Source organism: Aegilops tauschii, chromosome 7 (genome assembly GCF_002575655.3).
Source record: "Aegilops tauschii subsp. strangulata cultivar AL8/78 chromosome 7, Aet v6.0, whole genome shotgun sequence".
Taxonomy (NCBI): domain Eukaryota; kingdom Viridiplantae; phylum Streptophyta; class Magnoliopsida; order Poales; family Poaceae; genus Aegilops; species Aegilops tauschii.
The window spans coordinates 154,292,337-154,315,776 of NC_053041.3; the positions used below are offsets into that span (position 1 = coordinate 154,292,337).

A 23,440-nucleotide genomic window follows, 5' to 3' on the forward strand; every position below is an offset into this window, starting at 1 on the left:
GCATTGCATACAATAAAGCGACAACCATATGGCTCCTGCCAGTTGCCGATAACTCTGTTACAAAACATGATCATCTCATACAATAAAATATAGCATCATGTCTTGACCATATCACATCACAACATGCCCTGCAAAAACAAGTTAGACGTCCTCTACTTTGTTGTTGCAAGTGTTACGTGGCTGCTACGGGCTTAGCAAGAACCGTTCTTACCTACGCATCAAAAACCACATCGATTTTTTGTCAAGTGTGTTGTTTTAACCTTCAACAAGGACCGGGCGTAGTCACAATCGATTCAAATAAAGTTGGAGAAACTGACACCTGCCAGCCACCTGTGTGCAAAGCACGTCGGTAGAACCAGTCTCGCGTAAGCGTACGCGTAATGTCGGTCCGGGCCGCTTCATCCAACAATACCGCCGAATCAAAGTATGACATGCTGATAAGCAGTATGACTATTATCGCCCACAACTCTTTGTGTTCTACTCGTGCATATAACATCTACGCATAGACCTGGCTCGGATGCCACTGTTGGGGAACGCAGTAATTTCAAAAAAAATCCTACGCACACGCAAGATCCATCTAGGTGATGCATAGCAACGAGAGGGGAGAGTGTTGTCCACGTACCCTCGTAGACCGAAAGCAGAAGCGTTATGACAATGCGGTTGTTGTAGTCGTACGTCTTCACGATCCGACCGATCCTAGCACCGAAGGTACGGCACCTCTGCGGTCTGCACACGTTCAGCTCGGTGACGTCCCACGAACTCTAGATCCAGCTGAGGTCGAGGGAGAGTTTCGTCAGCACGACGGCGTGATGACGGTGGTGATGAAGCTACCGGCGCAGGGCTTCGCCTAAGCACTGCAACGATATGACCGAGGTGGAAATCTGTGGAGGGGGCACCGCACACGGCTAAACAATCAACTTGTGTCTATGGGGTTCCCCTCCCCCGTATATAAAGGAGTGGAGGAGGGGAGGGCCGGCCCTCTCTATCGCGCGCCCAAGGGGGAGTCCTACTCCCGGTAGGAGTACGATTCCCCCCTTCCCTAGTTGGAGTAGGAGAAGAAGGAAGAGGGAGAGGGAGAGAAGGAAAGGGGGGGCGGGCCCCCTCCCAATTTGGATTGGGCTTGGGGGGCGCGCCCCCACCTTGGCCGCCTCCTCCTCTCTCCCACTAAGGCCCATTAAGGCCCAATGACTCCCCGGGGGGTTCCGGTAATCCCCCGGTACTCCGGTAAATGCCCAAACTCACCCGGAACCATTCTGATGTCCAAACATAGCCTTTCAATATATCGATCTTTATGTCTCGACCATTTAGAGACTCCTCGTCATGTCTGTGATCCCATCCGGGACTCCGAACAACCTTCGGTACATCAAAACACATAAACTCATAATACCGATCGTCACCGAACGTTAAGCGTGCGGACCCTACGGGTTCGAGAACTATGTAGACATGACCGAGACTCATCTCCGGTCAATAACCAATAGCGGAACCTGGATGCTCATATTGGTTCCTTATATTCTACGAAGACCTTTATCGGTCAAACCGCATAACAACATACGTTGTTCCCTTTGTCATCGGTATGTTACTTGCCCGAGATTCGATCGTCGGTATCTCAACACCTAGTTCAATCTCATTACCGACAAGTCTCTTTACTCGTTCCGTAATTCATCATCTCGTAACTAACTCATTATCACATTGCTTGCAAGGCTTATAGTGATGTGCATTACCGAGAGGGCCCAGGGATACCTCTCCGACAATCGGAGTGACAAATCCTAATCTCGATCTATGCCAACTCAACAAACACCATTGGAGACACCTGTAGAGCATCCTTATAATCACCCAGTTACGTTGTGACGTTTGATAGCCCACTAAGTGTTCCTCCGGTATTCGGGAGTTGCATAATCTCATAGTCATAGGAACATGTATAAGTTATGAAGAAAGCAATAGCAACAAACTAAACGATCATCGTGCTAAGCTAACGGATGGGTCAAGTCAGTCACATCATTCTCTAATGATGTGATCATGTTAATCAAATGACAACTCATGTCCATGGCTAGGAAACTTAACCATCTTTGATTAACGAGCTAGTCAAGTAGAGGCATACTAGTGACACTCAGTTTGTCTATGTATTCACACATGTACTAAGTTTTCGGTTAATACAATTCTAGCATGAATAATAAATATTTATCATGATATAAGGAAATATAAATAACAACTTTATTATTGCCTCTAGGGCATATTTCCTTCAAATATATCTTAATGTTATGATTGGGTTTTACCTTAATTAACTTGTTAGTAGTTGTGGATGCTTGTTAACAGTTCCAATCATAAATGCATAGAATTCCAAGTAAGGGTGGACATGCTAGCAGAGGCCTCTCCCACATGGAAACTTGCAATCAGTTTAGTAACTTAGCTAATTGCCTAGGGACAGTTCTGCACACCATACCACCATTATTCCACACTCGCTATTTGTATTATATTGTAATATATTGTATCTTTGCTTAGGAAGCACCTATCTTTTATGATTACTTGCATAACTACCTCTTTATACTCGCAACATACTTTTATTTCTTGTTTCTAGATAAAGCAAATGCTCTGTGTACGTAGGGTTGTATCAGTGGCAGAGAGGGCTTGAGAGAATATTGATCTTACCTTTAGCTTCTTGTGGGTTTGACACTCCATACCTACACTTCCATCATTGGAAAGTGCTACGATGATTCCTTGCACTTGGGGGATTATCACGGTGCTAATGAGGATGTTGATGGAGAGATGATTATAGTGATGATAGGGCCTGGAACGACATATTCACTCGTTATGCCAAACTAATTCGTACCTCCAAATCGGCGGAACGACTTGCTCTCACCACCCCACCCCCTTGATCCCACTCACCTCCAAACCATATCCCTCTCACAGCTACCACCCCTTGCCTTTCTCCCCCTCTCGATATGGTTGTGTGGTTGTAATGAACTTCAAGTCGGTGTGCTATCAGATGTTAAGTATGTTAACTTGACATGTATGGTTGTAGTGAGTATTGGTTCTTTTTGGATGATTTGGTATGTGAACTTAACATGTATGGTTGTAGTGAATTTGGCTCCTTTTGAATGATTTAGATGAACTTGCTACCTTATGATATCGTTGTTGAAAATTGTGTTATGTGTGTTGCTTGCCAGTATCTATTGTTATATTGTTTGTCTTGAAAATACAAATGAAATGTTGCCGAAACTTCAACTTTTATCTTGTCTAAATGAAAAGAGCTATAGTCCAGTTTTCGTTACACCTCTCCAACCAAACACAGAAATGGAAGCAACCCATTCTAAAAATAAAATATCTTGAGAGCTCAAAATAAAATTAATGAAATGAGAAATAGTTCACATTCTCTTTTATAACTTACACAAAACTAAAGTAGAGGATTTTATATTAAAAATACGTTATTCAAAGTTGGAAATTCTAAAGGCGACAATGCATAGCGGTCAAAGAACTGCCATTGAACCTTGAGCATGATTCGCGCCAACTTTAGCCATAAAAGGTGTGGAATAAGCAATAGAAACAATACGACTTACAAAAACCTGCCAACACTTGAACAACCACCGAAATGGTTTACATGCACGGTTGGATGATTTGACGATATCGCGGTATCAAGCTAGAACGATTTCAATTCCTTTGTGAGTCAGTGTGAGAGAATGTCGAGAGAGATGGGTTTAGTTGCATGTAGAATCACTCCCCTCTCTTCCTAATCAGAACAAATCCTTATTATTATTATTGTTATTATTGTTATTAGCATATATTGATTATTGATATCTTCTAAGCTAAAAGTTCATTTTTTAACTGTTCTGTATTTTTGAAATCCTAGCGAAAAGACCTTCTAAACAAGACCATCATTGGATATATTTTAAATGTTTAGACCTGCAAAAAACTTGTTTGTTTTTCACTATTGACAAATTGATTCAAATACATTTCACAAGTGATAACAACTATTTTAGAAAATGATTTTAGTCATTTCAGAAATGATTTTAATTGTTTCAAAAATAAAAATGATTGAGATATACTCCCATGTGTTCCATAATGTAAAGCCTATATATTTTTCTATAAGTCAAACTTTACTAAGTTTGGCTAAGTTTAGAGATGGAACCATCTATATCTATAATGCCACACATATATAATATGAAAATACATGTGCGACTGTACCCAATGGTATGGATTTTGTATTGTAGATGTAATTAATTTTCTCTAGAAACTTGGTCAAAATTTGTAAAGTTTGACTTTTAGAGGAAAAAAATCTATAGGCACTACATTAGGGAATGGAAGGAGTATGTTGTAAATATATACCAACAAGTGCTAAAGCAGGTGAAATAAAATTGAAATAGGTACTGAAGTGTTTGATTGAAAATATTTCAAATACTGAAATATGTAATATGCGAAATACTAAAAACAAAGTGAAATTGAAACAAGTACTGAAATAAGTGAAATGTGCAACATAACTTTTTGTGCGGGGAAGGTGAATGAGATCCATTCCAACTCACAGTCAAGGAAAGCGGCCTAGGCCACTTATTTTAGTGGAAAGCCAAAGAAAACCACCATTGGCCCCTTCTGCGCAGACCACCACGCGCACAAGCACAAGTCGACGACCAAAAACAGAGGAAGAAGAAGAAAAGGCCAGGCCTCCAAGATCTCGGCTGCGAGAGAGAGATCTGAGAGAGACGGAGGTGCTTCGGAGATGCACGACTTCTGCTTCACGATCCCCTACGGGTTCGCGGTCCTGGCCGGCGGCCTGCTGGGCTACCTCCGCCGCGGCAGCACCGCGTCCCTGGCCGGCGGCGCCGGCGTGGGCGGGCTTCTCCTCCTGGCAGGATTCGTCAGCCTCAAGGCCTTCGAGAAGCGCCGCAACTCCTACCTCGCCCTCGCACTCGAGACCCGTACGCTCCGTCCCCTTCCTCCAATTTCAACTGCGCATTTAATTTATGCTTTATACTTCATCACAAAAGAAAAGAAACGGATAGCTGCACGGTGTCGAGACTACCTCGCCATTTTCTTGTTTCTGTATCTTTGGATCATATCATTTCAGAAAAAGAAAAAATGTTTTTGTCATTGATGGTGGATGATACGTCACTGGTTCAACTAATGCGAAGTGGGCGGGGCATCATGGGAGTTACGCGATCTCAATGTGAATGGAATTACTAATAGAACGGTGGTTTCCAACATTTTGATTTGGCTAGGATCAGGATTTTGTGGTTATTGCGCATCCAGGAAATTGGGCTAGAGATTTCTGTTCTGATGTCAGTGAAAATTGGTACCACACGAAATTTCCTCTTTGTTGTTAGTGACGCTGAACGTGCTTGAGCACTATAAAAACTATAAATGTAGCAGTTGTATTTCTCAGCATAGTAGCCATTTTCATTTAGGACATGACAAGAGCACTTCTTGTTGACATAGGCATGGTTCTGGTGTGGTTATAATAGAATGCATTGCTGTAAAATGCTCCCTTCAAAGTTACAGTTAATTGCATCGGTGTATCATAACATTAAAGGTTAATAGACTTTACTGAATGGGACTTTGAGCATAGTCGATTGAATGATCAGACAGCACAGCACTGATTGCCCCCCTTGGCATTGTAAGTTGCGCTTTGCTTGGGTCCTGGGGTGTCTGAGTACCTGGTGACCAGGTTAATTCGTTATCCGTCATTCTTTAATGTAATGTGTGTCAATGTGTAGCTGGAACCTGTGATGCCTTGTCTCATGTAAGCATGTAGATGCTAGATTATTGGCTTGATCCTTCCAAATTTTATTTTGATGTTTGATTTGGATTGATATTCGGATCCACTTTAATGTGAATGAGTTACTTGTAACTACAAAGTTTGAGGCTCATTAGCAAAGCGTCTTTTGGGATTGTAGATTTCTAACTCAATGAACTGTACCTTTGCTTTTACATCTGTGCTGGAATGCTTTGAGCATATCGTCATATCTTCCTTCCACAGAACTTTAACTGGAACATTGTTTGCTCTAGTAGAAAAGTAACATGTTAATCACCAATGCGTGAATCCGGAAATAAAAGGAAGTCCTCCCCATTAGGAATGAGGAAGCTTATGCAAGAAATGTACCTACTCTTGTGGGCTTGCCTGAAACATGAGTCTTTGATCTGTTTTTTCTGCTCTAACCGTGCATTTATTTTGGTCTCAAACAGTTTGCGCACTGGCCTTGACCTTTGTTATGGGGCAAAGATACCTTGAAACTTCAAAGATAATGCCGGCTGGTGTCGTTGCTGGTCTCAGGTAACCTCATTTCCTCTTTCTTTTCCAACCATGCACCCCCACTGGATTATACTCCCTCCGTTCCTAAATATTTGTCTTTCTAGAGATTTCAAATGGTTACCACATACGGATGTATATAGACATATTTTAGAGTATAGATTCACTCATTTTGCTCCGTATGTAGTTACTTGTTGAAACCTCTAGAAAGACAAATATTTAGGAACGGAGGGAGTACAACATTGTGCATCTGGTAGCGCCATGTGAAGAATTTTCATATATTTCATTTATGTCGCTGCTGTGAACACAATATGCATCTCTGACAGAGCTAATTTGTTCGCCGTCACAGTGCTCTGATGTCGGCATTCTATCTATTCAAAATTGCTACCGGTGGCAACCATTTCTCGCCAAAGAAAGAGTAGACCAGACGGTGCTTGGCCAAACTCAAAGACCATATGGCATATTGTGTTCTGCATTCGAATTGTAACTTAACTGATGCTCTATGTTGTGCTTGCACCTTTGCTCAAATGTTTTGTATGCGGACCTGGAAAGTATTCACCATGTAAATGAACTAACATTTCAATTGTGCTTCGCTGAGGCGCAAACTTGTCTTAATTGCCTGTTGTCATTGAGCAAAAGTAAATACGCCTGATTTCTTGTTCTTCGATTAATCGTGGAGAATTGCTGTCTGGATCATATGGTGTGTGATGGCATAAGTTACACGGCTTAAAACTTCTACGTAGGCCCCCCCAGCTTTGGATTTTTTTTTGTTGGAAAGGAACTTCATAAATCAATCGTGATGATTACATTCAGAATCAACAATGCTAGCTATCACCATAGGGAGTTTCGGAACCAACGTGTTGTGCGCTGTTCCAGTCGACCCATACAAGCAAGGGCGTGACTCGCCACATTCGCGCGCCTACTAATCTTATAGCTTGACTAATGTTCCTTTCTTGAGCTTTGGAGGTTGAAGACAATGCGGCAGGTAACCAACCAACAGCCTAGCTAGGCACCATTGTTTTTGACTGCTTTGCCTATTGGTGGTCCAGAACATTTTCCTGTGTGGCTGATCCGATGTGCGCACAGTTGCCATCACAAAGACGATGAGGCTGTTTCAAGTGGTCCATTGTCAAGGTTGCTGTAAAAATGAAGAGACGATGAGCAGTAACATTGTGTGCATTATTCGTCGATTACAGTTACATATTTAATATGCCCTGAAGGGGCGACTGTTACAAGAGAGGGGGGGGGGGGGGGGGGGGGGGGGGGGGGCGCGATTGTGAACGCGATTGTTACAAGAGAGCTTATAATGGAACTGCTGTGCACACAACCATTGCACGATGGCTCATCTAGCGGTGTGCTGCCGTTTGTTGCCATGCATGGATGGCCTTATTGGATTTGTCATTCAAGAATCGTGTGCATAGTGTTGTGCGCATATCAGTGCTCGTGCTTAGAATGAGGGAAGAATACCCCTTAAGCCTTTGAAAAAGCTCTTAAAAATCCATGGGAAAAATGTGCTCGATGTGTTGTTAAAACTTATTCAAACTCAGTGAGAAAACAGAAAAATAATGGTACATCATATATAATGGTTATTGCCTCTTTGATAACTCGCGTGGAAAAACCTTTCAATAAATATGCCTTATATGCTTCCTTCAAAAACTCTGATGGGAAATATATGTAGTATGACATAAAATCTTGTGCTGATATTACCTTATTAGAACCTTGAGAGTAGTAAGTTAAAAAAAAGATCCTTGAGAGTAAGTAATAAGTTCATAAAGTTTAAACGAGCGTGGAGTTTGTGGACTTTTAAACAAGTGTATGCAAAATCTGCAAAGCTTCACAAAAATGAGCAAACTGGGACGTCCACCATGGAGAAACCTCGGGCGCAGGTCCTGCCAGCTGTCACTGTCGCCAAGCGGAGCGCCAGGGGCAGCGCCAAGCACAGCGATAGCAGCACAGAGTCTACAACGGATAATCATGCCCAGCAAGTTCCAATAGTTCAAAGAGGAGCAGGCAAAGATCAAATGACGAAGCAGAACCAAGTTTCGGAGTCTCAGACACAGCAATCTGATAAGTGTACAGCGCACCATGTACATAAGCACATCACCTCAAGCACACAGATAGGAGATAGTTCAAACATATAAACCACCCACATAGCACACTTTAGGTTGCAGTCATACAAGTTCATAAAAGAGGGGAATGATCCGGCACCAACAAGGGAAACAAGACCAATCTTTATTCGTGTAGTAGCGAGATGTGGGGGCGATGGCAGCAGGTCAAGACCATGCTGGATGCTTAGTCGTCGTAGTTGTGGCGGCGGTGGTGGTGGTGCTTCTCGTAACGCTCCTTCTCATCATCCGAGTCATCGCGCTTCGCGTAACGGTTCTTCTTCTCATCATCAGAGTCGTCATCCTGTAAAGAAGCAGCACGAAATATTTAGGGTCGATGAGAAATATCTGATTATAACATAAGAGATTGCTTCTACAGGAAGCATAATGTTTGTCTGCTTCAAGAAGTGCACCAAAAAAAGGGAAAAGAATATAGCGAAAAGGTGGTACAAGCAAGATTGCAAACAATACTCCTATTGCTGAGGGCTATGCCACAATTTTTTTAGCTTAAATTTACAAAGATTGCATTTACTCAAGTACACAGATGATAAGTTAAGAAATGTACGATCAGTATGGTCATAAGATTGCATTCTTAAAGCTAGGTGTTCAATCTTAGACGAATAACCATTAGTGTGATTTTCTAATTTGTTTAGCTACATTTCTAATTCTTCTGGGAGACAACATAGCATATACCAGATTAATTTACAACCATATCAGTATTTAAGTAAATGATGAATTTGCACAACAAAAAAGTACCACATAGAGTCAAATCACTACTGTCAAATAATCAAAAGAAATACCACATATAAAATCAATCAGTGTTGTCAATGCTCAAAAGTAACATTACAGATTAAACTAACTCAATTTCTAGTAGACACGTGAGCATGCTTATTGAGTACTGGGAACAAGAAAAAAATCCCCATTGCACCAAGCATTTCAATGGACCAGCTGAACAGAACTGTTCATGTTAGTATAACTGTACTATTCAGCAAAACATTTTTCACTTTCCAGCGTTTAAATCTACTATACAAGCAACTTTTCTTTTTCTTGACCACATATAAAGCATGAGTTCTAAATTGTGCATTGGCATGCTAACTCTAATCCTATCAAAATCCACCACCTGTTGTCGGCTAACCACATGCAGTTGAATGGCAAAAAACGATTGCATCCATATCTCCCTCTTGATGCAAGACATAATTGCAATTCGCAACCACTACAACAAGTAATAATCGTCTAACCTTTCCTTGACCACTCACTAAACAAGTTAATCACAACAAAAATGCATAGGCACAAAACAGCAAACGCACAAGGGCAGGAGCTTACATGATCCTTGACCATTGCCTAAACAAGTTAATTGTAACAAAATCATATGCTCAAAACAGTGAACGGAAACGGGCAGGAGCTTACCTGCTTCTTGCGGCCATAGTTCCCCCCGCCGTAGCTGGGCTTCTCATACCCACCACCATACGAAGCCTGAGTCTCCTCTCCATACGGCTTGGGCTTCTGGTACCCACCAGAGCCATAGGCACCTTCATCCTCCTCTTGCACCTTCCTCCCAGATCCATACCCAGAACCACCATAGCCCTCCTCCTCAGTCTTCCTCCCACCATACCCAGCACTACCATACTCCTCTCCCCCCTGCGGCCTGCTTCCGTACCCCGACCCATAGCTCTCCTCCACCTGCGGCTTCCTTCCGTACCCAGAGCCGTACTCCGACCCGCCGTAGGTCTGCTCCACCTGCGGCTTGGACCCGTAGCCGGAGCCGTAGCCCTCCTCCGGCTGCGTCGTGTTCCCGTACCCAGATCCGTAGCTCTCCTCGGCCTGCGGCTTCCTCCCGTAGCCGGAGCCGTACCCGGACCCGTAGGCGGGCTCCTCCTGCTGCGGCTTCCGGCCGTAGCCAGATCCGTAGGTGTCCTCCTGGGAGCGCTGGGGCTTGGACCCGTAGCCAGAGCCGTAGGCCGGCTGCTCCTCCTGCTGGGGGCGGAAGCCGTAGGCGGGCTGCGGCTTGGATCCGTAGCCGGAGTCATCCTCCTCCCCGCCGCCGCCGTAGGACGGGCGCTGCTCCTCCTCCGCCTGGGGGCGGAAGCCGTACGCGGGCTGGGGCTTGGGCTTGGGCTTGGATACGTAGCCGGAGTCGTCGTCCTCGCGGCCGTAGGAAGGCTGCTGCTGCTGCTCGTTCTGGGGGCGGAAGCCGTAGGCGGGCTGCGGCTTCTGGTGGTGGGCGTAGGGGGAGGGCTCCTCGGCGGCGTAGTGGGGCGCGTCGTAGGAGGTGGAGGGGGCGGAGCAGGGGTAGCAGGTCTCGTCGGAGGGCGGGAGCGGGCGGCCGAAGGTGACGAAGAGGTCGTAGCCGCCGCCGTAGGGCGTGGAGTCGAACTCGTCGAAGTCGTCCGGCTCGTCGCGGGACCGGAGGTTGTAGGCGGTCGCCATGGCTGCTGCTGCGCTGGTGGGGGGATCGGCGCGGCGGGGAGATCAGGGGAGGGGAAGGAGTGGTGTGTGACCTGGGAGTCCAGAGGGCGCGCGTGCTTATGCTGCGATGGGCGATGGGATGCGATCGATTATTAGCGCGTCGGCGACGTGTCGGGGTGGACGCGAGATCTGTGGTGGGAGTGGCGGGGTGCACGTGGTGAGTGGCTGGGCGGTGGGACTGGCACTGGGGGTGACCGGGACACCGGGTGAGGTGTTCAAGACGAGCTGCCGACAGGGCACGCTGGACGCGCGGCACCGGGGGTATGGATGGGTGGTTTCCCATCGGGAGCGACCGCTCGCGTCGGGTGAAAACGGCACGTTCGGCTGCCGGGCGCCATGGCCTGGGTGACCGCGTCACCAAAATCATGTGACCGCGCACCGGGTAATAAGGTGACTGTCGTGTGTGTTTACCGTGACTTTTACTGGAGAAGACTCGCCAAAATGTATGGGAGTACACACTCTTGGAGTTGATCATGGTCGAACAGGGCAGTTCCGGCTGCGAGGCCAATAGAGACCATCGCATGCTCTGTTCGTCATTCATCGCGAATAAATCGTGGTGAAGTGGTGGTGATGGTCTACTGCAACCCGACACCCTCTCCGCCAAACATAACTTTCTCATCTATGCATGATTTCCACTATTTTTCTTTAGGACCAACTTAGCCGAGCATGGCAATTGTGAACAATTGCATAGCGGATTATGTTGGCTAAGGATGTCAAGTTTAGTTGATAAGCACGACAAATCCTCCATACTCGCATAATATTTCCGGAAAAAACATTCATTGTGCCATGCCCTCCCAGGAAACATCAGCACAATAACATATCGTTTATTTCATATGTCGTCCTATTACCTAGGTGACCTTAAATATTTCTAACTACAGGGCAGTTATAGAAAACTAATAAATAAGTATAGTTTTATCTAAAAAGAGCAATTTGTATGTTCAAATAAAACATTTTCTTTCTCACGGTTCCTACCATAAATCATGATAATGGCATACCACTACTCCAGGAGCAACTCAACTACCTGAGCACCAGTATTATAAATAAGGTAAATCTGGGCACATATAGAAAACAAGGAAATGTGGCAACATATTAGACTCTTCCTTGCCACCTAATTTCAGGGGAGTTTCAAAAAAAAATCAGGGGTAAATGCATACAGTTCATGTTGGATCAATTAGCACCCTATTCTATGGGATATTTTTGTACACTTGTTACAGCAAAAAGAAAAAGAGAGAAGAATCAACACTGCTGCTGTAAAGAATAGTGATTTTAGCACAAACAGCAGAGATTTTCTTTGGAAATCTAACTGCCAATTCAGACAAATTTGCCATGGTGTGATATACACAAGGCCCTGGCCACGGTGCCTCTTGATGCTCAAGGTGAACGTATCAATAGCATCTTTCTGCCGAATAAACATGAATCATCCAACTTTGGCTGGAAAACTGAAGACATATAACTAAACAAAGGAGGATCCCATTCTACCTGACACGCTGACTCTGAAATCTCAACTTCGTTATGACATTGCCCAACATCACTATTGTGGACTAACTGTCCTGGATTTTTTTCTTCCTTTTTCCTTACTTTTCCTTTGCTTGATGGATGTGTTTATTTTTTGGATTGTCTTCCACCCAATAGATGGACTGAAGCAGTAATGCTCGGCAGATTTCTGCCAGCTTCACTGGAAAATTTACAGCTGTCTTTGGAGGGTAAAACGACCAAAATCTCACCTTTTCCATCACTGGCAAGCATTTGTTGGAGCTATACAAAGAATGGTATAGTTACAGACGGACAGCTGGTGGACGGCAGGAAAAACCAATGCACCCTTTTTGTTTATGTTATCAGCTGATGTTGATCTCTGATTTTTCTTAGTCATCTGCTTCCTGTGCTCGCTGTCTTCGTGGTTGGTTGGCAGACAATTTTTTCAATACTCGTTTTAAGGCAGCCATGATCTCTGAAAATGATGGACGCGTCTTTGGGTCTCTACAATCAGACAAAATACAAACAGAATTCAGACCCTAAGCATATATTGATATATGTAAGTACAGTTGGAGATGTAAGACTGATAAGGCAGAGAAGAAAAGAATCATGTAACTATCGCTTTCTTTTCCAACTTTGTTGAAAGCATGGCTATGGTAACCTGTTGTTTTAGTATTGGTCATCACATAGTAACATATGTATGTTGTTATACTAACTACTAATTTACTATTTCAGGTATGGTGTATGTTAGTATTTGTGATAAAAAAAATGTATGTAGTTTCTTCAGTATAATGCGAAGTCATTACTTTATTCCCTCACACAATGAGGCGATAGGTTCTTTCTTGAACACATTTAGGCATATAAAATGAATGTGAAATTAAGAGTACCTCCTTTGCTTATACTCTAGTACAAGTTGTACTAGAGTTGAGACTTGAGACACTTATTTTGGGATGGAGGGATTACCATTTTATACAAGTGGAAATATTATAGGAACTTCTAACAATTTATCATGCAAGAAGAGAACATACAAATTTGATATCTGAACAAGCTTACAAGATTCGACTTCTAAACCAGAAACTAGCAACTACAAAAAACCCGAAAATACAAATATCCCAATAAAAGTGTCATCTAGAACTTCGCTTGTAAGGAAAAACAGAAACATGATGTTCTTTGGCAAGTAGGCATAGCACCACTAGCTTTCTCTAGCATGCAAAAGAGGGCGATATTTTCTCTAGGGGTGCTAGTGTCCTTTTATACAATTAAAAGTTAAGCAAAATTGTTCATATTCCACTTTTCTTCCGACTTCTAATAGTTTGGTGTGTGAAACTTACGATCTGAATCATGAATGTATCTCCCATCCCATTACCTCTTAATTGTAGACTTAAGACACACTTAAATTGCAGGCATATGGCACGCAATTTAACCTATGCTTAGTGCCAAGCCTTCTTCTTTGAGCGGTTGGGAAAGAAATAATTATATGGTGAACAAATTATATTCTAAATATGAATTTTCACATCTGTTTGTATAGTGCCTCCATCCGCAAATAGATGGCGTAGAAACTGAGTCAAAAAGTCAATGCTTTCTAAGTTCTACTGGCGTATAAACTGAGTCAAAAAGCAACGCTTTCTAAGTTTGACCAACCATATATACAAAAATATGAAGATAAACAATATCAAATCAATATCAATATATCCACTATTAGATATTTTTTCATAATGAATTTATCCACTACGGAGGGAGTAGTTGTTAATAGCTTATTAACTACGGAGGGAATATATTTTCATAATGATCTTATATTTCTTTACGGAGGGAGTACTAAAATTGAGACACTTATTCTGGGATGGAGGGAGTAGTTGTTAATAGCTTCTTCTATATATTTGGTCAAACTTGGAAGTAGTTAACTTTTTAACTGAATTTATAGGAGATCTATTTAGGGACGGAGGGAGTACTTCCCATTCAATATGTCCACAGTTGCTAGTGTAACTACGATGTGAGTAGCAAAATGCACAACGCCTTGAAACGACCAGCATATTGCAGCAAAGTACTCCAGGAAAATAATAGAAACAGTGATATTCTATCAGATAATGATGTATATGAAGCAAGTTAAGCATACTAACGTCTGCCAGCATCTCTCTATTATCTCTGCTATGGCAGGATCCACCTCGGCTGGAATATCAAGGCGTCGTTCCTGAAAACCAACAGCTCCAACCACTTGCATGGGATTCATACCTTCCCATGGCTGTAACAAGGTACAAAGTTCCCATAATATAACCCCATAGCTGAAAACATCACATCTGCAATGTAAACGGTAAATAAATCATTTGTCAAATAAAATAGGGGAAAAGCACACATATGAGGGAGCAACATGAATAACTTACTTCTCATCCGACGGTTCATTTCGAAGCACTTCTGGTGCCATCCATTCCGCCTGCAATTGATGCACATGGTCAGTAACCTGTAAAAGTATTTGACCTAGACCCAGCTACCAGATCAGCAAACTTCCATGTTTAAGAATACCCTAGATATGAGAATAGCGAACTTGTACATTCAAAATATGTAATGCTAACTTGCCCATAGTACAGTAAACACACAGTCGAGGAACAAGATAACCCAGTTGTGTCTAAATACATGCATGGAAATGGCCATATCAAAGGGTGTGTTCTTATTGATGTACTGGTATTTCATCATTTGACCATCATTCCAATCCACTCAGTCTCATACCCACAGGAATGCATCACTCAGTGGTAGACAAACAAGTAACTACGGATAATAAATGATGAATCGGTATGCAAAGTCCACCACACAGGGGCCAATCTGTACTCTAGGTTTGTTATCCAGGGACCATGGTCCTTCGTGTAATACTTAGTACAAAGTTGTACTGAAGTTGAGACACTTATTTTGGGGCGGAGGGAGTATATAGAAAGCCCTTACATAATTTTATCTTTTCTTTTTTTTAAAACTTCTCCCAACCCCTGAAGCTACTTACAGCAATCTCTAAAATCAAGTCGGCTAGCGTTTCAACTTTTCCTACACAATGAAGTTACAGACCCATATACATGTTTATGGCTATGCTTGGCAATGATGTAGATTATGACAATCCCATTTTCTCAACTAGCTTGTGCATGTTTTATCATTTAGCTAACCAACTTCTGTTTCTGCAGCTAACCCACAGCAGGTTATAATATAAGTCCAGTACAACAAAGCTCAGCAAGCACAAACTCAGCCTACATTACAGTGAAATAAATAAGTTCATACAAAAGCAGAACCAACACATAAGTTGTCTATACTCTATGTTCTCCAACAAAAAAGGTTTCCTATTCTTAGTTTAGTGGAAAATGTAAAATTATACACAATCACAAGCAAGCTTACTGTTCCAGCCGTGGATCTTGAGGAAAGGAAGGTATTGTGCTTTATACGTGATAAACCAAAATCACAAACCTAAATAATAACAAGACAATGAAAATGGTTATACAGCAAGAAATGGCAGAAAGAATCCAAAAAATATCACTGTTTACTACCTTCACAACCCAATTCTTGTCAACAAGTAGATTCGGTGACTTCAAATCTCGATGAACTACAACAGGGGTACAATTGTGCAAATAATTCATTCCACGGGCCTGTGGCAAACAAGAACCAGGTAGGCAAGTTAGATACAGATTGTCAAATTCAGTCCAACATTCTGCACATGTGAGCTAGGATAACAAAAACGCAGGCATACCACATCAAGTGCCATCCTTATACGTTTTCTTTCATCCAACTGGTTGTTGGGGCGACGGATCAACCGAAACAAACTACCTCTGCATTGTGCCATTGTCAATATCACAGTTAGCAATTATGGTAGTCAACGAGTCCAGCAGTCTACTGAGAGAAAATATTAAGACCGTCACAATCTAGAAAGCTTAAATATACTGCTCCCTCCAGTTCGTGATAGAAGTCCTTTTGGATGACAACCGAATCAGGGCTCAAAATACTGATATAGTCGGATTCAAATACATATATAGTCAGACTCAAATACATATATAGTCAGACTCTTACTAGGCCGTGGACTCAAATATGTGGACTCCATTATACCAAAGTACTAGCTCCCCAACAATTATCTGCACGATAGCTAGTGTTTGATTTCCATGTGTGTAAAAAAAAGTGAGTTATTGTATATATGCAGGTTCTCTACGTATTGTTCTCAGCCGAGGGTGATTGTATCTCTCAACGTATGGTTCTCAGCCGGCAATCAGGTCAGGAGTCTCACAATTGTCGTTAGGAGATTATTTGGAAGTTCGCTACCTCGATTGTATATTCCCAGTTGTTATTTTATTCATTCAAAGATGATACAGTCCAGAAGATCAGGTGACCATAAACTTTTCACGAGGTTGATTTGTATCAAGAAATTACACGTTGGTCCTATGGGGACAACAACTTCATCTGAAACTTCTTTGAACAGCACACACAACTGTTAACCTTTGAGCCAAATACAACCTCTTTCAGTTCCTTTTTAGTGAGGTGACAGTCTGTGAACTAATCACTAATCCGTTTTAGCAAAACAAAAAAAAAGGTTAGAGGAAAGGTATTAGATCAAGATTATCAAATTCTGGGAAACTTTGGCATGTAAATTGGCCCCGGTATTGTTCAATTTTGAAACAGTTGCACTAAAAAACAAAAGAAAATGCATCAAGCCATCAAGGGAGTAAAACGTACCTCGGAAGAAATTCAGTCAAGATAGAAAGGTTGGGTATACGAGTGACAGCACCCATAAAAAGAACAACATTTGGATGCCGCAGTCTCTTCATTATCCGCACCTATACAACAAATAGCAAGGGGAGTCAGAACTCAGAAGGTCATGAAATGAGAGTCCTAGAGGGAACGGCCATGTTATCCATGGTGTTATGTCTTGGGAATAAAAGGATATAGGTGTGATTATTTACTCATTATGTTCAAGACTGGAAATAAATGAGCGCAGATGAGTGTCGTATTTTCAAACAAGATCAATGGAGGGAGCTTTTGGGAGCTCAACAGACAATTCTTAAGTAATTAACAGTATTGTGAGTTCGACTATTGGCTAAAATACTCTTGCCACAGGCTATGCATACATACAGATCACATCTTATCAACTCAGTCATATGTATTTCTCTACAATACAAAGGTAACATCAGCCAAACAGAAAGATATATTAATGCTTAAATCCCTACTACTGTCTCCAGGGCACAATGATTGGTTCATTCCCATTAAAAAAAGTAAGCACATCGGTACTACAGCTACAAGAGAATGCATTTTTAATCTTCAGGCATTTGAGTTGTAGAAAGCCATATACCTCAGCTTTTAATTCTTCCAGTATATCACTTGAAATATCCTGTTGCAAGAATTTCTTGACTGCAACTTCCTACAGAAGGAAAAAATTAATATGATGCAAAAAAGAACACTACAAAATGGTAGTGGAAGTACGACTCAAAGAAAACAGAGTGACCGAGAAGGAATGATAGCTAGATCAAATTTTAATTGGTCCATGATTATTATCTGAGGCAAAAGGTAGGAGTCTCTATCTTATCATTATATTGAAAACAACTGTTACAGACCATAAGTTACAAAGCGGTGAGGATTAAAAGCAGAAGTGAAACAAAAGCAGCAACAGACGGAAAAACTGGCCACCACCCAAGCGAAGGAAACAAAGGAAAGCAGGAAAAGTCATGAATTTGTCAGTACTAGTTGAGGTCAAGCAGGACAGTCCAAGCTATCATGGACAGGCTTCACTTGTCACTGAAGTCCAGAGCTGAAAGTCATCATGCATCAACCAAGCGATATTGGCCAGAGTAATGATTTGTTGCCGAAGATCAGCATATTCCACGCCTTCCGCAGGTGCAGGGCACAGGCAGCAAACAGACAGGAATGATGATTCACATAGCACTCCTGCCAGCGCATGCATCATGCTCCCACAGTAACACCAACGGTGGCCGAGCGCGAAACCAAGCGGTTCAAAGACAGTTGCTGTCCGACTCTTTGGGCACTATCATAGTGAAGCATAATGTGGTAGATAGGTCCATCATCCAACTGCAGGACAACAATCACATCTAGCATGAGGACAGGCTGGAAGCAAGCCAGCACGGTGTTGAGGCAGCCATTGAAAGCAAGCCAGAGGAACACCCTGTGTCTCAGCGGAATGACATGTACAGAAATATAATGCTAGTTTCCAGCACAGGCTGGAAGCAATGAATGAACTGTGGAAGATAAAGTGGTAGGCACTGTTTCATGCACGAGGCATCCATGATTACATTACCAGCAAACATTATTTGATGCCTGAGAATGCAATCAGGTATCTAGGTGCAATTTGTAACAAGAGTTGATAGTGTTGAAGTGAAGAAGATGATTCGTCGTTGCTAAGTTATACACGGTCGGAAGTTAGATTTCTTGCTAATCCTTAGCAATTACGTTGTGACTATGATACAAACACCCCATTTTTCTTGATTGGAGTTAAACTCATTAGACCAAAAGTGTAAGCTCATTATTCCAACCTGGTGATAATTTCGAAATACGTTACATTGTACCAAGCAAGTTGAATTGATTTCCAGATACAATGAGCCATTTAAATGAAAAACTTACTGTTCCATGCCATTCCCCTCTGTACACTTCTCCAAAAGATCCTGAAGCACAGAAGAGGAGAAGGACGTTAGTCCAAAGAACAGCATATTACAATACAACATCTTTTACGAAGATCTTTATGCTGTCTCGTGGGAAAGCCATGTGAGGCACAAAAGAAAAGAAAGTGGGAAAATAATAAAATAGAACAATTTTTTTCAAGGGCAATACAACACTATTACAGGGTATGTTTTACGTTATGTCATAGGATAACAATGTCTGGTGAATGGTAGCTCGGTAATACTACAAAGACTCACATAGTTAAAATATCAGCAGAGCTATGAAAAATGATAATTTACAGAAAATCGAGATAATTTTACCTAGCCCAACACGTTCTCCTAGAACAATTTCTTCCCATTGGATCTCAAACTCTGCGACATCGTCCATAGTTACATCAGATCTTACACTCTCTGTCCCGATTGACTTGTCAGAGATCCGTTCAGCTTCCCGAGGCACTTCAACCAAAGCATTTCCTTGCTCGAGAGCATTTTCTTGTCCATGATCAACTTCCAGCTGGTCTTTATCCCAGCAGTCAGGTCGAACTCTATGGACTGGTCCATTTGCCTCCGAAGAACTAGGCAAGCTAATCAATTGACAACCCGGATCCATGTATTCATACTGTTTAACAGCAGCGGATGTAGCAACAACAGCAGCAGCAGTGGCAGCAGCAGCAACAGGCACATCTAGTTTAATATCACTTTTAGATTTAGCTGCAGCAACAACCATTGAAGATGCAACCACTGCAGCAGTTGCAACTGCAGCAGCTGTAACAGGCATTTGCTTTATAAGTTGAAATGGGTATTCCCGGGCAAGTGCAGATGATTCATACAGAGGTAAAGATGGATTACTGTTATCATGGAAATTTGAGGGGTGATAAATACCCATTCCTTGGACAGGTTTAGGCCGATAAGGAACAGCCTTTGTTTGGTGTTCATATCCAGGATGAGGTGGCAACGAAGGACCATGATCACTTTCATCATGTGATGTGGATTCAAGCTCATTCATCCGCTTTATCATTTCACCTTTTGTTTGAAACAGAGATGTGTCGTACACAATTAGGTCTTTTGGTTGTTCCCTAGATTCTTCTGAAAACAAATCAGGTGGTGGCACAACTCCATTTTCTAGTAATACAGCATGGATCTTCTCAGCTAACTGGGGGTTATCTTTTGCAGCACTAATCATATACTCTGAGACATCTTTCACCTTCGTCCTCCTTACAGCTGGAGCGCTACCCACCTCAGAAGACGAAGGTGAACTTGACGATGACTTATTTGCTGCAGTCGGCTTTTCTTTGTTCTTCACAGCCAAGGTATGGTCTGCATTTCTAGATTCCTTGATAATAGGCAAACTTTCACTAGCATGTGAGCCAGCTGATAGTTCCCCCAATGAACTTGATTGCAAAGATCCTTGGTTACGAGTCTGGCTAGTTGTTACACAATACGGATCCACAACATTGGTAGGTGTGGATCCTTTTGACTCGTTTTCAAAAGAACCACACACAGAACTTGAAGGTTCACTAATAGAGGATCCCAACTGAGTGTTGCTGTCATCTTTGTCACCTTGGTGGTTATCTGCAAAGGAACTTTCTTCAAATTCTCTACCCAAGTCTGCACCGTCTGAAGCAATAAGAGTACCAGGATCTGACATGAGATCGACAATGTATTCCCTGCAAAAATGTGAAAGTAGTACATGTAATACCATGACAATGTATTAATGTAATGCAACTCTCCATTTTTCTCACTGCAAAAGTGGCGTAACATAAAAATCTGTCAAGGAATCAATAAGTACCTTCCATCATTCAATTTCACAATGTTCAAGGCTCCATCGTCTGATCCAGTGTACTGCCTTCCTTTGACTAGTCGACAAGGAACATCAAGGTTGTCGGCCAACACCTAGGTTCATGTTTGCACAGAAGTGGGTATTAACATGCTGTCATCGACAACTAATTGACTAAAGGACAAGTCTTGTGTGTATGCTCACGTGAAATTCAGCTCAAGGACAAGGAAGTGTACAACAAGAATATAGTCAGGTTATGTGCTACTGCTGGGACAAGGAGAGGAAGAATATGCTCACGTGAATTTATCTACTGAACTTAAATTTGAGAAAATAGATCAGGTATTGCATTTGAGAAATAGATGGACCTTAACACTTTTCATGTATTCTATATCCCATCAGATAAACTTTGTAATTACATAAAGGAGCTGGCCACAATGAAATAAGTTACTAGGTGTCAAAAAAAAAAAAACAATGAAGTAAGTTACTGACCTTAAAAAGCAGCGCACGGTGACGAGCCAGGCCAATTGTGAGGCGGCCAAGAGGCATGACGGAGCTTCTAATACTAGCTCTCAGAGAACTACTCATATTCTGGTACTTCAACAGCACGTTTTCTGGATCAACAACTGGCCCACCCATGTGGTTTGCCACTAAAATAGCTAGCCTCTGAATTAAAACACGGCCAACAGAATGTGAAGTTTGAGAGCGGAAGTCAACGGCCATGATGAGTGCCTTCTGCCCAAGGTCTACAAGTTCAGAGTCTTGTGCTCTGTTGACCAACACAGCTTCTGTTTTAGCTCCAAGAGAAAAAGGTTGCTGATGCAGCTCCATCAGAGAGGGTATGGTTCGCAGTGCGGGCTTGCCCCCAGTGGCCCAAATGTCATAGAAACCATCCAATATTTTGTCGTCATAGCTAAGGGCACTGAAACTCTGTGAAGCACGAACAAATCTACCATATAAGGCAAGTAAGAAAATTGTAAGAATAGCAAAAATGTAGGACAATATTCACTTAACAGTCTCTACTCTCTAATTACGGAAATGATCAGTGGTGGATGTTCCAGGACTATTGGTTGAGTGTTCACTACACAAATTACTGTTAGCCCATATCTTCGAAAGTAGCAGGTTGGCTCATTATTTCATTTGGATTTGATAATGAAATCGACTTAGAACTTATATCAGTGAACTGTGCGTAGCCATCAGAATAGCATCAACATGTTTCCCCCCCTTTTTTACAGTTGGATGAGAATCTATGGCTCACGGTTTAGGCTGGGAATTAAGAAATCCACAGTCGATTGAGCCCTGGTCGTCCTCGAACCCAGGTGCTATTGCTCACAAGTCACAAACATCATTGTGGAGCAACCAGTGAAGCGAAGGAGCATATACCATATATATCCAGCTAAGTTGCCTTACTACAGTAGCAACAAAAAAATTGGTCCATCCCTTCGGTGACGATTGAATTGAACAGTCATCGGAAGAACAACACCATGTTGGGCACGTATTTTCAGCAAACAAATGAAATGTGTGATACAATCTGGTTTCAGCTAACCTACTGGGTACTTGAGCAATCCAACGGACAAGTCGCATCATCAGAGCACGAGTAAGATCCCATCGCAGTTACAAATACAATGCGAATGTGTAGGATCAGAGGACGGAGGAGGAAGGGATTAGTTACCCAGTAGCGGAAGGCGACGACCTCGGCAGCGGAGCTCTGGAGCGGGCAGGAGCCGAGGCTGATCTGCTTGGCCACCTCGATCTGCATCGCCTCGGGGTCCTCCCGCGCGCTCATCTCCAGCGCCAGCTGCATGTGGTACTCCTCCAGCTCGTCCTCCCGCTTCTCCTGCTTCTCAATCTCCCTCTTCCTGTCCTCCTTCCGCTCGTCCCTCCTCGCCGTCTCCTCCTCCGCCTGCCTCTCCCCAATCGACGACGCCAGCGCCAGCTCCTCCGCCTCCGTCTCCACCGCCGCCGCAGCCGCAGCCGCCAGCAAGGGCGGCTGCGGCGGGTGCGGGCGCCCGGCCACGGAGCTGAGCCAGCTCGAGATTCCAGAGGATGCGTGGTGGCCCCCGGCTCCCCCGCCGCCGCCGCCCTTTTTGGAGGACGGGAGGGGAGGCGCGGGCGACGAGGCGCCGTCGCCGGCGGAGTCGCCGATGTGAAGCTTCCTGAGGAAGTTCTTCATCGCGCACGCCCGCCGCCGACGCCGCCGCCGCCGGCGCTATCTGCTGCGGTGGTGGTGGTGCTGGGGCGGTGGCGGATCCGACATCGCTCCGGATGCAGGCAGGCAGGCTGAGGAGACGAAGCGGCTATAGGCTATAGCCTCCCCCTGTAGCGAAGAGGAGGCGGTATTGACCTGCTGCTGCTGCTGCTTACGAGCGGCCCAAAGCCGCATTAACTTAACCCCAGCTTACTATTTGCTCCGCTGCCACCGGCCGGCGGCTGCCCGCTTGCTTGCGGCCGCGCCACACTCTTTTTTTCCTTTCTGTGTAGCCGACGGGGTGCTCTTAGCTTAATTCCATTTTAAATGTAGAAAAATCACTGGTAAATCGGCGCTTGAGCGCGATTGGTGCGCACTGTGCGCAATCAATAAAGAAAGTTTTGTTTGGGGTAACAGGGAAAGTTCTCGCCCGTTGCGGGCGAGCGGGGCACGGCTGGCTGGGACAGGACTATGCGCACCTCGTGCCGATGACGGGTGGGTCCGGGCGAGGTGAGCGCCCGCGCGGCAGGGAGAGGGGACGTGCGGCCCGCGGACGTGACGTCGCCGTGACTGCTC

At 43.5% G+C, this 23,440-nt stretch overlaps 2 protein-coding genes across 3 annotated transcripts; one reads left to right on the forward strand and one right to left on the reverse strand.

Moving 5' to 3' along the window:
* The first annotated feature begins 4,564 nt into the window (after nucleotides 1-4,564).
* On the forward strand, nucleotides 4,565-6,850 carry LOC109765496 (protein FATTY ACID EXPORT 5). Its single transcript, XM_020324280.4, has 3 exons — nucleotides 4,565-4,907; nucleotides 6,172-6,259; nucleotides 6,585-6,850. The coding sequence occupies exons 1-3, from the start codon at nucleotides 4,709-4,711 to the stop codon at nucleotides 6,655-6,657; spliced, it is 360 nt and encodes a 119-aa protein (XP_020179869.1). The 5' UTR covers nucleotides 4,565-4,708; the 3' UTR covers nucleotides 6,658-6,850.
* A 1,407-nt stretch (nucleotides 6,851-8,257) lies between these two features.
* On the reverse strand, nucleotides 8,258-23,159 carry LOC109765494 (probable serine/threonine-protein kinase SIS8). Of its 2 annotated transcripts, XM_073505648.1 has the most exons (15): nucleotides 22,349-23,159; nucleotides 21,169-21,606; nucleotides 20,692-20,795; nucleotides 19,224-20,569; nucleotides 18,868-18,908; nucleotides 17,585-17,653; nucleotides 16,972-17,072; nucleotides 15,998-16,076; nucleotides 15,798-15,896; nucleotides 15,649-15,717; nucleotides 14,658-14,707; nucleotides 14,393-14,573; nucleotides 11,828-11,857; nucleotides 9,664-9,681; nucleotides 8,258-8,644 (listed from the first exon to the last, which is right to left on the reverse strand). In XM_073505648.1, the coding sequence occupies exons 1-15, from the start codon at nucleotides 22,847-22,849 to the stop codon at nucleotides 8,528-8,530; spliced, it is 3,243 nt and encodes a 1,080-aa protein (XP_073361749.1). In that variant the 5' UTR covers nucleotides 22,850-23,159; the 3' UTR covers nucleotides 8,258-8,527. The 2 variants fall into 2 exon arrangements, with proteins under 2 accessions (XP_073361749.1, XP_020179867.1); XM_020324278.4 differs by lacking the exons at nucleotides 8,258-8,644; nucleotides 9,664-9,681 and having other exon boundaries at nucleotides 11,825-12,783; nucleotides 14,397-14,573.
* Between the last annotated feature and the right edge of the window lie 281 nt (nucleotides 23,160-23,440).